Here is a 17,228-nt window from a genome sequence, read left to right as displayed (position 1 = left end):
AAAGAGAGGCACAGCAGGGGGTCTCTTTATATCACCTGTTGCTTCCTGTAGCATCCACATTTAAAATGTCAATTGTTCTGTCCTGCCTTCATTTTTGAGGCAAGCCATATACTTGTTCATATGAAGCCAAACATAATTACATCTGCACTTTCCTGGCATGGTGCTAATTTCACATTACTCTAGAATACAAGCTGAAAATCAAGCAATGTAGAATAAACATTACCTCATGCAGAGAACATACGCAATGTAACACAAGTGAAATCATTAAAAACGATGCATCCAAACACGACTGTACAAATCCTGTTTTCTCTCCTTCTCCTCTCAACAGACAGCAGGGGATGGAGGACATGGAGAAGAGCGTTCTGTTAATAAGAATTTCTCGTCAACTTCTGACTTTGTGACAAAAAGAACATCCTGCCTGTGTCAGTGCTGCGTACTTTTGTCTGAGTCTGAGTGGTGAATAAAGATACCATCCTCAGCCTTTACCTGGAGTGTTGAGCAGTCTGGACATGCGACAGCTGTAGGCGATTTGCTGCTCACATTTTTCTGCACTGGTGGTGATGGCTGTCACCTGGAAACACAAGCAGGGATATGTGTTTTCACTTTATCTTATTCCGCCAGACAGGTTCATTCCATGTAAAAAAAAAAAATATCAGGCAGCAGAATGAAGTAAAGTGTGTGGTAATCTTTTAATTTAGCTGATTTAGAGGAGCTGAAAATGGAACAAGTGATCCATACAAATGATGATGGAACATAATTACAGGAAGGATGTGCCAGTCAGACCCCGTCGTCTCTTAGAAAACGGTAGTCTTACGCACACTGAAGGTAAATCTGCTGTCACTACTCACTGGAGTGTGAAAACCAGTAAAGTTCACACACACTTCTGCTTCTGACTGAGAGTGGTTGATACAATAGATAACCACTAATCAGAAGATATGTAGCAACATAACAGCAAGCAAATGGTAAAGACATTGTAAAACATGTTATGATAGAATATCATTGTGCATGTGGAAGAACAAGGAGTGAATAGTAGATGGCTGTAGCCAACGATCATATCAAAAGTCCTTCTTGGTTTGTAGCATGAATGTTCCCATACTAACAGACTTCAATTGTTGTGTGTATTTATAGCCATCACAAGATCCAGAGAGAAGTGACTCACATCAATCTCATTGCTAAAGACAGCAGAAACATAAAAAAAAGGCTTTCATATCAAATCCATCTTTTTTCTTCATGTAGATACAGACAACTCTCAATCCAGTTTGGTGAGATTACTTACTCATACTCACCTGAGTTTTAAAAGAAATAGAAGGAAACACTGTTTTGTCATCTCACAACAAACACCTATTGAATAATGTATTTTTTCCATTGTAAGAACAAGATCACCTTTTTTGGAAAACAGTGTGTGATGACAGTCAAAAATACAGATTTAACCCTTTTTTAATGTATGTCTTTCAGTTGGTTGGTATGAAATACACGATGCAAATGTTACACAAAGCAATTTTAGATTTTCAATGTGCTCATGTGTGTTACCTGGTCCATGGAGGCGCTGTAGTTAACCTGTAAGACGGTGCGTCTCTCTCTGCTGGAACCAGTCACTGTGGTTCTGGGTGGCAGGTTGTTCATAACTGTTGTCCACACTTTGTCCTCTAGACACACAAACATAGTAAACATGTTAGCATGTCGACTGGAATAATCTACTGCAATAATAATTGAAGTTGGCTGTGGAACATTAATAATCTAAGCAAGTTTCTACACATTGCACATGTTTACATAAACAGCAGATTTGACCACATGCTGAAATCAAATGTCAACACACGCACGCACACACACACACACACACACACATACACACACACAAATCTTCAGTTTAGCTGCCATGGTAGTGAATTTCTTCCTGTGTAATCTAAGTTACAGCTATGAGACTCCAGGGTTTAATAGACACTTCTGTGCTGTTATAGCATGAGCCAGTCACTCAGACATCTGCCTGTTCATTCACACTGTCAGTCAGAGAATTAATGTGTGTGTGTGTGTGTGTGTGTGTGTGTGTGTGTGTGTGTGTGTATTTCAGGTCTCTAAGGTGTGTGTATGTGCTGGAGAAAGAGAAACTCTTAACATTTCTGAGGTGTGTGAGTGTGCCATTCAGCGTGACTAAGGGGCTAGCCAGCGGAGTGCAGTGACATTTCATTAAAAGTCTCGCCTTTGCTCTGCCTGCTTGCTCTGCTGTTCGAAACTTATTCCACTATGGGTGTGTGTGTGTGTGTGTGTGTGTGTGTGTGTGCGCGCGCGTGTGTCACGGAGATGGGCGTGTGCATGAGTCGGTACGTGTGTGTGTCTGTCACTCAAACCGCAGGAGCACTCTTAGGTTTGCGGAACAGGTCCGTTTCATGTGTGTTAGTGGTGAGTGTGCGTGCGTATAAGTGTGTCTGTGGTGGCTGCTCCTTCAGAGTTAAATGTCAGTAGCTGTGGCTACGTTGCCATGGAAACCCCTAAGTATAGCAGGTTAAGAGTGCCGCTGTCTGAGGTTAATAACGGGGAGGGCTGGATTTCCTTCCCTCACAGGTCACTGGGTCTAGACAGACACACATAGGTATGCCTGCATGCGCATACGCACAGATGCATCAGAGATGGAAGGACAGACACAGAGCAGTGACTCTCTCACACACCTGTCATGTTGCAGTTGACTTTGAAGGGGCCGAGGGGTCCACTACCATCAGGATCGATCCAGTAGGTTTCAGACGACCTTCCCAAATGCTTGTAGGCCTCGCACGATGGCTCATAGATAGCTGGGAAACAAAGGGGGGAGATGATCAGTTGGAGGGAACAAGACTGGCTGTCAGGCTTTAATGCTCCTTACATACTGGACCCACTGCTGCCAAAAGGGTCTACTGTGTCCAACTTAATGATTCTGAGCAAACTTTTAGAATGAATAACACAGGCTTATAGTCTGCTTAACAGTGGACGCATCTCATTTCTTTGAACACCAATCTGCTCATTCTACGTTGTGTCACGCTGAGAAGTATGTTGATACTGGAATACTTTTTTGAATGTGATTTCAAACAGCGCTGTAAAAAAATGGTGGCGGCAGTATCAAGGCCATGTTTTTATCTTAAATCAAGGGGGTTGATCCTCATCCTCTGCTATACATGGAAGTTTTCAGAGATTTGCATGGCCGTCACTCTCATTTTCTTTCCTGTGTGTGATGCTGGAGAAGAGCTCATTACAGTAAGCCACTCAAAGCGATTTTCGGACATCTTGGGTAGGCTTAGGAATAACAGGGTATGTCATGATATTATATTATTACCATATGCTGCCCACAGTATGACACTAAAGATGATAAACCTCTCCCAAGATAGCCTCCGTCTGTTTCCCTGCCTGCATCTCATATCCACACTTGAATATATTTTTGTTATGCAATAGACCGAAGATTAATTAAACTGGAGAATGGATCTAAAATAGCACATCAATGTCCGCAGTTATTTTTCTCCCTGCGTGCAGAAGGCAATTTCATGCAGTTGCCAGTCTCCATTCAGAGCCTGTCAAGGAGCGCTGTCTTGTCCCACACTCTCTAGCAATCTATCTGACAGCATATTGATGTTATGTTTGTGTTGATCTACACAAAGACAGAGAGGGGAGGAGAGGAAGAATTACACTTCAAAGAGTAATGTGAAAGTGCAGTTCAGGGTGAAACTTTCTTGACTGAGGGCTATTCACAGGCTTAACAAAGAGTTTAAGATGAAAAAAAATCTCTTTTTCCTTTCTCCCTTAGCTTTCTTAGCTAGTCTTAGCTCTTAATTACACTCAGTTTTTTTCAATGTCTTCTGTCTTTTCTTTCTGATATTTCTTTTCTTGTTTGTTGCATCCTCTGACTACTTGATTATTGTATTTTTCCACTTTGATATCCACCGTGCTCACCCAGGAGTTAAGTGATGCAGTTGCTTGCTGAGAGGACATGCTCTTTAACAAAACCAGTGTTGGGAGGAACTGACCCTGCTGAACTATCTCAGAAGAATCTGTGCAGAATTGTTGAAGCACCACTTTGGGTTTGAGGCCACTGGTCAAAGGCTGTAACACAGTGGAAGCTGAATAACCAGCAGTTCTCCTAGTATTGAAAGGTTGGAGCCACGGCTCTGGAGGGAATGTGCAATTAAAAATAACATGTTTGGAAAATAAACCTTCAGATTAAAATGCCATAATGTATCCAGATAAAAGCAGCAATTACTGCGCAACCCCATGTTTCATTCTAACCTTAACCAGAATTGAAAAAGCAGACTGATCAAAAGCCAAATGATAGATAGAATGAGTGGAAAAATATCAATATTCTTGTAAAAACATTTTCTGTTGATCCACTAATTCATTCATACTTCTGGTCTCAACACTTCAGCTACTTAAGTGGTCAAATATGACACAGCAGAGGTTGAGATATGCTGACTTCTGGTACCTAAGGGTCAAACTCTAAAAAAGACATTTCCCATAATGCAACATTATATCGTAATTTTGTAAGATTACCCCTGCTCAGTGAAAGGATTTTACTTCATGCCCTCATATTGTCGGGTGCTGTGTCGATGAACAGAGCGGTAAATGTGTTGCTAGCTAGTCTCCAATATCCCTTCTGCTCTTTCCTTTGTTGTTTTGTCTTATCCTCTCTAGGTCTAAAGGAAGCACTGAAAACACTACAATGGTGTTTTACAGCCGTGCACACAGTACACTCAAAGCCATTTACAAATGACCATGGACCATCTCTGCTGAAGCAACAGTTTTGAACCGCAGGGGAAAGCATTATTCACATTATCTCCCTGCCCACATCATCCCCGCTGGTCCCCAGATTAAACCCACGACTTTCAAGTCCCAAACCAGGCAGTTTGACAGGCGCCTCCAGCTATCTCTTATTAGTGAATATTGACAAACACATACACAGAGAGATATGTGATCACAAAAGACATTGCTCCCTTTTTTTTTTTGTTTTTATTGCATATGCTTAATTTCCTTTCTGGTGTTATTCAAACTCATGTGTCCCCCTGCCCTCCCATCCTACTGTATTTTCCACTCACTCTATTCTTCTATCTTATTTTCCTCACACTTCATTTGTATTAAAGCTCTTGATTTAGGCTTATTGTTCATAATGTTGCCAAATCATTTCTCTCACATCCTCTCTTAAAAGGGAACAATATTTGTGGCATATGGGAGGGGGGATGGCCTTCTCAAATATTTAAGCCTTTTCGAAAACCCTATTCGGCTTTTTCTCTCTTTCTGACTCTGTTCTCTTTGTGCGCTGCTGCTTTTGGTTGGGTTGCCTCTTCTCAGACCAGAACAAAACACACAACACAGTCAGAAAAAGCCTAGCCTCTGAACACTTCAAAAGTTCATCTGTCCCTCTGCTGAGGATTGCGGCTTTGGAAGGAGAAACAGCTTAATCACTCAAAGGCGAACAGAGGAATGCCAAATCAAACAAACACGCACGGAACAGAACACAGTGGTGTTTAAGTGAGGGACAAAACAGAGAAAGACAAAAAAAAAAAGAAAGAAGAAAAACCAGATGGGCAAGGACACACAACTGCAGGCACAGACACTCACATACTCACAAGTATGACAGGTGGCTCCAGTGTAGCCTGTTCCATCACAGGTACAGCTGAAAATGTCCCACGTCTGTTTACACCGGCCGCCGTGTTCACAGTGATTAGGCATGCACCTGGACAGAGAAAAAGAGAGAAAAAATAAGAAAGAGAGAAAGGAGGAAAGAGAGAAAGAGTATTTTAGAGAATACTTTTTAATAGCAAGAATTCTACTTAATGCATTTATTAAACTTTTTTTTCCTGATCTTTATTAAAAAATGTCATTAAAAATTATCATAAATGACTGAAATAAAATATTTTATTGGTGAAACATTTAGATTTTCTTAGTGACACAAGATCTACCTTTGACAAACAATGTGTCAAACGTGTTATTCCCTGTGTTCACGTGTAGTGACTGTCATGTTGAATGGTATTGAGGATCTCATAGGGTGAGACCTACTGAATACCTACTGAATGGTGAATATGTTCCTCTGCCCGAAATAAATTCCATATCCATATAAGTTCAGGTAGATGTAATGATGTATGCGTTATGATTCAACTGACCAAATGTACGTCGGTGTGCAGAGAATCTGGGAAATTCACACTAAGGTGGAAAACAACACATTTAACAATAGAACAGCAGCAGCAGGATCTTGCTTGAACTTGCCAGATAGTGAGTGTGATTAAATATAGCAATCAGGAAGTGCTCTCATCATCTTAACTTATTGTGACAGGCCTTTTGTTCACAGACATCCTGTTTTTTTCACATCCAAAAATGAGGCTTTAGACAGCTTATTTGGAGGGGATCAACATAAAAGACCACTGCTGAGTTCAAAGTGTCAACAGGAAAAAAGTGTATCCAAAATTTTGATACATGTCAGCTCAAAGATGAGAGGTAATTTCTCATTCTTTTTGAAAATGAATGACCAAACAAAACCAGTGATTTTAATTGATTATTTAGCATCATTGAGCATTGGACTGGATGAGTCAGTTCAGCAAGGGATAATTACTGGTCAACTTGTCAACGTTAACAGCAAGCGATCATGAGCTGTAATAAATCACTATCTTATACTTAATATATTGTGTGACAACATTAAAATATGGCAATTGATGATTAAATGACAATTACATGTAATTTTATGGATCAAATGATCGTGGAAAGGAGGAGGTGACAGAATTGGAGTTTATCGTAAAAGATACACAATTATGTGTATGCAAGCCAGTTTAGTTATCCGCCTTCGTGTGAAGACAGCATTAAGCAAACAGCAGTCAAGAAATCACTGCTTTTTTCTTGTCGAAATGTGAATACCAACTCAGACCCTGAAAACATCAAAGTTCCGTGATTTGATCGGTCTACGGGCTTGCTGACGATGGAGCCCGAGGCACTGTAGTCTCAGAGCTGGGTTCTCCCACACACATACTCATGCACATGTACTCAAGCACAAATTGTGTGATTAAAATATCTGAGTTTGCTTATTTGAATGAATCAAAGTGATATTAAGAGGAAAGCCAGCTGGAGGAAAAACAAACATTGACTCATAAGAGCTGCAGGGGGTCCTTTAAAATGCTGAGTTCTTCTTTAGTCATGTAGGAAGTCGGGCAGTTTAGCAGCACAGCGTTCAAGAGCATGCTCAGTCTCCGGAGGGAGACAAGACGATTACTGCTGTCATATCTCCAGTTACTACGAAGCTGACATGCAACTGTGGGCTTGTTCATATGATATACTGTGTGTTCACTGACAGAGGAGCCTGAACATTTTTTTTCCAGTGTCTCTGTGTATGAGCTCATGTGTACTTACATGTGTACATTTACACGTGTGGATGAGGTGTGCTTTTCTCACTCTCTGATGAAATCACATGTTCTTGCAACAAAGCAAAGAAATGCAGGTGTGCTTTTTGAATGTACTGTGCAGTATGTATACCTTAGCTATGTGCATGTATGTAAGCAATGAGGGAAATACTGTATGTAGCTGCTGTAGAAATATATGGACAGAAAAATCACATTTGCAAAAATAATCAGACACGATCCGACTGTTGACGGGTGCAGAACCAAAAGACACTTTGGGCAGTGCTACTACACATGCACATGCCTGTCATGGTAACAGTCACACTGCTACGCAAGGACAAAGAAGTTGCATTGACAAAAAGTCAGGAACTTGATATAAAGATGAGCCCTGACCCCATCCATTGGTATTTGAATCATATTAAGCCTCAACTTTACTGAAAATAAGTCTACTATGCCAGTGATCCAAGTATCTAAGTTATGTAACTTTTCAGTAGGCTACAAGTGCTGATGAAAACTGATGAGCTCTAATGATAATAAAAGACAAGCACAATTAACTAAACCCCTGAAGTACACCAGTTACACCTTATATGCTCTGGGGTTTGCATGAGGAAAAAGAACATTTATAAAACAGAATGGGGGGCACCTAAACAGTGTGTGTATGCTTATATGTACCACATTGCATGTGTTATTGTGGCGCCCCTCTAGAATAACAGTAAAGTTGTGGAATATTAGAATCTGCATGAACGCAGCCTTGTGTGTGGCAGTGCTAGAGTGTGTCTGCGTGGATGTGTGTGTTTTGCTCCCTCCATGATCTCAGTCTGAACAGAATCCCACAGTGGAACGGCATTGATCAAAAGGAGGTCAGACAGGGCTATTGAACTGCTTTCAAAGACATTCTGATTAGTTAGATGGTAACACTGCACTCATTCATCTTCCATGGCAGGACAGGGCCCACCTCTAGTACTGCAGGCCTGCTACATAACATTTGAAGTAACTGCAATGGGCAATACTGTGAGCAGCAGGGATAGGAAACTGCTGTGGACGTCTTAGTTTGTTCTAAAAATCTGACCACAGTCTGGAAATGTGACGACACTCAGCCTGTTGCTAGCAACAATCAGCAGCACTAATGTACTACAATCTGCAATAATAATAATAATTTCACACTACATTAACTCACACTAGCGTTACAAAGGCAAAACAAATGATAAAAGAAGGCTTCGAGCATAGACTGAATATCACCATATCACTGCATGACAACATATCTAAAAGTGATGACTTCAGTATCTAAGTTATAAAAAAAGTCTGTATGAAACTAAACTTACTTTTCATAATTTGCAAAGCATAAAGAAAGAAGCTAAAGTTTTTGGAAAACTGAACTGGTATAACAAACCAGTTTCATTTGAAAATGCTCACATGTGACTGTCTGGCAGCTATAATGAATATTATCATAACAACAACTGATCATATGAATGTATGTAATGTGGGTCCCTAACATTTCCCTATTTTGCATCACTCTCACTGCTCTCATTGTGCTGTTAACAGCAATCGCAGGTTGGGAGAAAGCTTGAAAATCCCACTGTACACGTTCTGTTTTTTAGCAGCAGTTTCACAAAGAGGAAGTTTGAATGGCTAAAGACCCAGATATTTCTGTTGGGGGTTAAACTTAGTAGGCAGCTGTATGCTAACATGACCAGCATATCAATTTAAAATGTCAGAGCATGTCAGCGTTGTCTTCACAACTTGTTTCTGCTGCCCCCTGATTGGTCAAAAAATCTTCACACATACTGTTTTGATTTCTCACTGTAAAGGTCAATAATCAATAGTCACAAAAACTTTCTGTAGTCACCCAGGTTCATATACCAACTAGGCTAGAGGACTTTGAGAACTTTAAACAAAAATGCCATTTCCTGTCATCCATAGAAACACAAACCCAGAGACAGAAATTAAAAAATCAAACATTTGATTGTTTAGAAGAAGTTTAGGAAATTGATCTGACAGTGCTTTTGTATAAATGTGTCTGTATTAGTCACGTAACTAATAATGCTGTGGTCTAGCAAGTCAGACCTTTACTGCAGTAAGGACAAAATTGAGCTTGAAACTCAAGCAGTGGCAGTTGGTCACTACTCCTCTGGGCAGAGATATTGATGATGGTAAGTGTTATTGACAAACCTGACCTGAAAACAAATCGCTAGGTACAGGGATAATGGTGTTCCAATCAACGAGGCCTATTCCTAATTGTAGCATCTCAGTCTGGTTCACCTTCATGGTGAGATACGTGTCATTTCAAATAAATCCTCAGTATGTCTTTTGCATGAAAGAAAACCACTAAGCTGATATCTAACACTGGACTATGCTTAATTCTTTGAGGTTTAAACCAGTCCATGAAATCTGAATGGATGGTGAATCTAGCCATGGATGATTCCATGTATGGCACATCCATCCCAATGTGTGTGTCTGGTCTATGACAAGTAAATAAATTGAAATGTCAACAAGTTGTAGTGAATGCTTCCAGTGAGCCAATGCTGGGATGAACTGTACAGAATTTTTGTTATACGTGGCAATGAAAGAAGAGAAATGGCAAATTTCTTACGTTTGATTAAGATCATGCAGTGTGTGGATGAAACCGACAATCAGTTCATTTAAAACAAAACAAGTGTGCTATTTACACACATCCCCTCACACTGTGAATCCACCCCATCAATTATATCTATTTATCAGTATGACGAGTACACAAAAACCAGTCACACACACAAGGTATTCCTCTGCAGATAGACACAACAACCAGAGCCCTGAGTTATACATCTCTGGATAAGAATTCACAGAGTCTGTTTATGTGACTCCTCCAATTTAAAACCAATTGATTTATGACACTCATGACACTTTGCTTTGGTACTTTGAATAAAAATTGTTTTCATTCACAATTTTTTGTGTCCTGCATCCATGAATTATCACTCTTACCTGTCGATGATTGCACACATGTCGAGGCTGACATTCTCAAAAGCCCCCACAGTGCCTTTTTCCACCGCATGCATATCAGCTGGTTGGTCATCCACTAAGATCGCTTGCATGCACCCCTGGAAGGACCGCTGGGAGGGTGGGAACAGTGTCTGGAGAAAATAACCTGAAACCAGCCAAAGAAAGAACAAATACAGAGATAAAAAAGTTAGAGAAGAAAACAGAAACAAAAGGGTAAAAATGTACGGTACGGGTACAGGAGTTATCATAAATTAATGCAAAACAACTTAATTTATGCAGCACTTCATGAACTATCACGAATGGACAAGAATTAATGTATGCATTTATTGGTGATCAAGATGGACCAGGTCACCACTTTATTCAAAGGGCCACAAAAATGATGATGCAATGTTAATCATGTTTACAACATTTAGAATTCAGCAAGATACTTGCGCAGTTTTTTTTTTTTTTTTTACAGCAAACTTACCAACGTAGGAGACATGAACATTGTTAATAACTCAGAAATTATGAGGATTTAAAAGCCTCAGTTGTTGAATTAATTCATGACTTATTCTTACATTAAGTTATGCATGAGATGCTTTAAATCTTGTACATTACTTATAGGTCATGAAGTACTACAGTAATTAATTCATTCTTTTTCACGCATGAATCTATGATATTCATAAAAGTACCCTTACCATAAACTGTGACCAAAAATGATATGAACAACAGCTTGTGTTTGAACAATGAAGGAACTGAGGAATGATGGAGTGTTTTGTGCATGATTTAAAATGTATCATGAAGTGAAGACCTCCTGTAGAAGTAGATACTAGACTTAACAACAACATCAGCCTTGAAGAGGAACAACGGACCTGGACATTGCCTGGTTATTGTCGCTTTTTAAAGCCATGAACCTTCATCAGTCCTTTTGTTTTAGAGCTTCTCCACAAGGCCCATTAGCCTTAATACCAGTGCTAAGGCCGCAATACACCAGAGGACATATAGGTTTTACTATACACAGTGCCTTTATGAGATACAAGAGTCAATGGCCCGTCCAGAGGTAGCACTGGGCCTTGACTGAGATGGGGACAAGGCTAGGACAAAACTGTGTGCATATGGTGTGTGTGTATGTGTATATTTGTCTGTTTGCTTAGTCTGTCTCACAAAATCCACAGATGGTAGGTCATGTGTATATTCTACATGTGCAAATCTGGCTTTGTGCACATGTGTACAGTATGTGTTTACTGAATACAGAATGTGTGTACACACACAGGTGTTATTATGGCGTACGTGCACTGTCAGATGTTGGAGATGAGGGCCTGGAATTCAATCTTTGCCACGAGCACACAGGTCACTCATAAAACACCACCGCTCAATGACATCTCCATCATTGTGATGTTATAAGCTGTCACGCTCTCCGGCCTGCCTATTAGCCTCAAGGCCAATGCATCAAAAAGGCTTATTATAGAGGGCCTATTATGCACTGTGTGCATGTGGGCACCAACAAAATTGTAGTTTATGTAGTTGGCTGACATGCCAGCAAACAAAGCAGCAGAGGAGTAAAATGCCTGTGTGTGTGTGTGTTTGAGCTGCATTCATTGTTTTCTTCTCATCTTCAGATTATCATTTTTTTCCCCCCCAAAAGTTTCTGCTGTCATCCTCGCCATCTGCCTCCTCTCCTGCCACACCTGTCTACTGTCTTTCCAGAGGAGCGGGAGACAGACAGAGAGAGGAGAGGGGGAGAGCTGGAAAGGGAGCAAGAAGATGGGAAGCGGAGCAGACTGCAGCTGGCTGGCAGCGGTTTGCGTCCTGTGGATAGCATATGAATGCAAAGGTAGCACTGCTTTCCTGACAGCTTGGCAGAAGAAACGGTGCAACGCATGGAACGATGGAAGGATAGATGGATGTAGGCTGTGAAAGCTATCGGGGGACTGGTTGCTCAGTTATTCTATCTATCCCACAGACAAGGTGTTTGCTTAATTCAACTCTACCAAAATATCCTGTTTGTTGGGGTGTCGTCTGTTTTTAGATCTTGGTCTTGGATAGGAAAAAAACAAATAGTGCAATGCAATTCACCATTTAGAAGCACCTCTCAGTAGTTCCTGTATCCCCTTGGAGAAATTAGCTGCTGTACTGAAGAGCCCCATTGTGTCACTTTGATTTAAACGATAAATGTTCGTCTGGGCACCGCACTACACAAATGTGCATATTAAATTAATATTACTGAGCTAAATAGGAGTAAGAGCAAATGTATCCCAACAGACCTCATGCTTTAAATTTGGTATAAGCACCATGTTTTCTCTTATTGTTACTCTGAAGCCATGACCAGCAACAAATAATGTTAATAGTACTTGCAGTCCTCCTTTATATGAACATTTTCTCATAAAATGGCATTTTGTGCTTTTCAAAAATTTAGTACTGTATCATTAGGAATGCTGCAAACACAGAGGAACACGCAGACCCGATTAGTAAGATGGAGTCCAGTGGAGACGAACAATTGGCAAACTAGGCATAGATGTGGTCAAACATCTGCACATCCTCAAGCTATCACACACACACACACACACACGCACACACGCACACACACCAAACAAAGATTGTCTGACCACATTTAATTTTTTTTCCCTGAATGCAGCGATGCTGTGTGGTTTTAATTTGTAGTATAAACAAAGACTCTCTATCCGCCATAACCCCTCAGGATCGGAAACGGCAGCAATAAACCCCTGCAGGCTTGCTGGCACCCTATCATATGCTCCCTGTTGTGCCCAAAGAGCTTCACTTACAATACACACGGGAAGACCAGCACCAGCTCTCCACCAGCTGAACAACATCTGACTGGCACGGCTGGCTCTCAGGGTACAGAACACTTGTTTCCACATCCCAGCACATTTTAGGGGGATGTATTTGCTTTCAGATGAGGTTGGCTGGAAATCAGCCAAAATTCTGAGATGCGCAAAAAATCAAACAAATATTCAGAGGATTCGACTCAACAACATTTTTAGAAAGACAAAAAAAAAGAAAGAAAGACAGACAGAGACAAAAACTATAGCCTAAAATAACATTCTCACAAAATCCAAAAATGTGCCTATCTACTATAAAAAAAGGACAGATAAATGCTACAGCACATACTTGAAACACCTCAAAGAGCACCTTTGAACCAAAATAGGCTGCATGCCTGTCAAACATAACTGCACACGTGTCAACGAAAAGATGTACCTGCTGTGATATGTAAACAAGAGGGCACGCATTTATGTACACAAAAGTACACAAAGCACATGTACGGACAGCATAGGCCGCTTTTTGATAAATGTGGGTGCCACAGAGTCTCTTGTCTAATTCATTACAAGCTTTAAGATGAGGAAGAAGGGGTGACAGTATGTGGAAGCACTCATGGGGGTGTGCTACATCACAATGATCACTAATGGATATACTGTGACTGTCAATTGATGCTATACTGTATGTGCTGGGAAGGTTTTTCCTCACAGCTGAGCGAAAAATTGTCTATACTTAAGTGAGCAAATAAACCAGCTGGAGTGAAAGCAGCATTACAACACTTCCTTTTAAAAGGTCAGAAAGGTTTTACATCATAGTATACTGTATAGCGTAATGGGAAAGCAAAGTTTAAGGCTGTCAGACATTATGAGACTGTCATTCATTCATGCACATAAAGCAAATGTGCCAGAAAAGAAGCAACGAGCTAAGAGATTCTTGATACTGTGTGGAACAACTCGGCAGAGTTGTGAAAATGGGCAGGAAGATTGCAGAACTAATGAAAGGAAACACAGAATCTTCCTTTCCCCAAAAATTATCAAACAACAGCATGCTTCAGGGTGGAATCATCCCATAATTGACATCTCTCTCATTAGTATATCCATTTGTCCCGCGTTCCTGAGGGAAGGAGAGCATGACTTTATGGCCTGGTGTATGTGCGTGTGTTTTTGTGTGAGCGTCCGTCTGTCTTGCCTCTTGAGAAATTCAATTTGTGGCTGTCTCGTGTCAGTCACTTACTAATTTCTCTAAGCGCAGCGTCAGGAGTGAGGAACTACTCCCCGTAAAATAGGCTTTGGGTTCAGGAGGCTGATTTTAAAAGCAGACGCTCGAAGGATAGAGGGGCGGAGATGAGAGGAGGCAAAGGAAGGGGCCGACCCGGTTAAAGAGGATAACAGGGATGAGAGGAAAGAGGAGAAGTGGAGGGCCAAGAAAGAAGAAGGGAAGATAAACTGAGAAATTGCAGAGAACGAAAGAAATGGGAGGAAGGGAGGAAAAGCAGAGCAAAGAAAACAGAGAGGAGAAGAAAAATTAAGAGGGCGTAGTTGGGGACAGGATGACAGAGGCTTAGAGCCAAGTCTTGTCGTTGCTCTGACATCTAAAATATAGTATCCTGTAACCTTGGGTTAAGGCAGTGCCTTGTGCATTTTAATGCCACAGAACAGGAAAAGCAGAGCAAGTATACCTACAGCTTACATTAGTGACTGTCACTAGTGACCTCATCTGTGTGCCAGCTTTACGCATTTTTGATTTCAAATGACTTTAAAATAAAAGCTTTTAAGCTGCATATTTGGCACAGCCTTAAAATTCTTTGGGAATGCTACTCAAACACCATAATGTCTCATCATAGTCATTAAAATACATTAAACATAACCGTTTGGTTAAATTAGGTAATTCATTACCTTAATTAAAGCATTAATTAGCAAATATTTTTATGTTGCCATGCTTGTCCTCATATTACACATTGCTGCTATTAATATTAATGCTGATTAAAAGCATTAAGAAACTCTGTTCAATTAGTTCAATTTGATTTTATTAATTAAAAAGAATATATCTGCATTAAAGTACTTCTGTATCAACTGCTGTACATGGGAAATATGTAGTTTGACTATTGCGTCACATTTCTGTTGTAAAAGTGTCACAACTCAGACATGATCATCACTGGTAGGAAAACCAAGCAGTAGCTGAATCTTAATTAAAACAGTAAGAGGACGTAACCAGCCGCTGGCTAACTGCTTTTTCTATGTATCACATAAAACTGAGCGACAGTATTTGGCCAGCAGGAGACTAAAAGTAATTATGTCCCACTGGTTATATTTTGTCCCCCCTACAAGGTAGGCCTTACCTACACATACACACTTTCCATTTGATTAAACACAAACAAATTATTATCCTACAAAATGCCTCAATGTCAATAATGTGTGTGTGTGTGTGTGTGTGTGTGTGTGTGTGTGTGTGTGTGTGTGTGTGTGTGTGTGTGCACGTGTTTGAATGTCCTAATGGTAAAAGGCCCATTACCCAGGTGCACTGATCCCCTCTTACTTAACCATAATGTATTACACTTTGAGTGTCACGTCAAAACACCGAGCTTTTGACTTTGTGTAAGTGCGTGTGCAATGCATGTATGTCTTTGCATAAGTGTGGCAGTCATGCTTCAATTAAATACTGATTACCCTTAATGTTAAGTTTATCTGGCAATTGGACATGGTTAATATACATTAAGCCACAGTGGGGGGGTACAGGAAAAGAAGAAAATAGAAAACGGACACGTAACGAAATTAAAATCTCCACCGAGAGCAAACATTACATGCGCCACAATTAGAAAACAACCAAAATGACAGAAGAAGCAGTAAATATATTGTGATTGTCAAAATGTGTTGTAATCGGACAGATCATGTTGTAGTAGCAGTATCACTTTCCTTACAAAGTCTGCCTCAGTCCGTGGTCACTGATCAACAACTGTTACCGATGATATCACAGCAGATTGATGCCTTAAAGCCATGAAATCTGAAGCAGATGGCTGGCTACCTGATGACTGAAACTACACAAATGACTCTCAGCAATTATCCGAGCCCTCCTCCCATCTAAATAAGAACATGGTTTGTTCATGATACTGAGGGGTGTCTGCTAATTGGGCCACACTGACAGAACAGTCAAAGTCACATAGAAACTGCTGATGGTATACTGTTAGAGAGCTTTAGGACCGCTTAATGTGCTTGGCCTCTATGACTCATCAAGCTGAGCGATCAGAGAGAGTAATTGAGGGCAAGCCAAAGGCTAAACTATCTTTTTGTGCACTCACTATATTATTCTGTTCCCTCTGTGCTGGGATGGAAATTGGCCCCCGAATGTGGTGAGGTGTGAATGTTGTGAATAAAAATTACGGATATTTTGTATGAGTGGTAAGTTAACTGGGCTTCGAGTGTGTGTGTGTGTGTGTGTGGATGCTTGGGAGTTTCAGAGCATGTGGTCCAAACCAACACACAAGTTCAAAGGCTTCACACTAACCCACATAGGCACAGGTTCAGATGGCTTCAGGCCTTCATTGTAAATCTGAAGACTGGGGAAGCAAAGCATTGACAAAGAGAAAATAAAATCTGGTCTTGATGGTGGAGTACTGATATGTGCACTGAGGGTTCATGCACAGTTTTAAGTCAAATGCTTTTTAGATATAAAGATATGTCCACTTCTGCAGCAAAATGTATGAAGACTGCTAGGCCTGTGTTAAGTTTTGTGTCGTGTAATTATCATTACAAATGTTTCCACCAATGGGCAAAAACCAAGAGAGATCCATCATTTTACTTAAGGTAATGATTTCATTTGGTCACCTGTTGCTGTAACTTCCAGGACAGAGTCAGAGAGCAGGGTAGGAAGATGGCAAATGTCACCATACATAACACAGTTTAAACACGTCACCTTGTCTGTGAATATTTCTGCCTGTACGTCTCATGTAGATAGATTTCATTAACATTGGTGGTTGATGAACTATTAAAACCACAACAGGAGCTCCAAGTAAAATCCAAACCCAGTTGTGGAAAAGCTAAAAAAAATCCTGCAAGCCAAAAAAAACCAAACAAACAAAAAAAAAAACAACAAAAACCTGCAACAGCACACACACACACACACACCTGTTCCCATTAAATAGAAATCTCAAGTCTGAACTAAGAATGA

The 17,228-nt window shown here is 40.5% G+C and overlaps 1 protein-coding gene across 2 annotated transcripts in view; it reads right to left on the bottom strand.

Moving 5' to 3' along the window:
• The window catches only part of cntnap2a (contactin associated protein 2a), a 309,254-nt gene that overhangs the window by 102,753 nt on the left and 189,273 nt on the right, over positions 1 to 17,228 (bottom strand). For both annotated transcript variants that reach the window (XM_037079757.1, XM_037079758.1), the window contains exons 11-15: positions 10,293 to 10,455; positions 5,580 to 5,686; positions 2,664 to 2,783; positions 1,531 to 1,646; positions 487 to 571 (exon numbers count right to left, since the gene is read on the bottom strand). In XM_037079757.1, the coding sequence (XP_036935652.1) occupies positions 487 to 571; positions 1,531 to 1,646; positions 2,664 to 2,783; positions 5,580 to 5,686; positions 10,293 to 10,455 (591 nt within the window). The remainder of the gene's footprint in view (positions 1 to 486; positions 572 to 1,530; positions 1,647 to 2,663; positions 2,784 to 5,579; positions 5,687 to 10,292; positions 10,456 to 17,228) is intronic.

This window comes from Acanthopagrus latus, chromosome 19, assembly GCF_904848185.1.
Source record: "Acanthopagrus latus isolate v.2019 chromosome 19, fAcaLat1.1, whole genome shotgun sequence".
Lineage (NCBI taxonomy): Eukaryota > Metazoa > Chordata > Actinopteri > Spariformes > Sparidae > Acanthopagrus > Acanthopagrus latus.
Note: the sequence above shows the minus strand (reverse complement) of the source record. Positions and strands in the feature narration are given on the sequence as shown.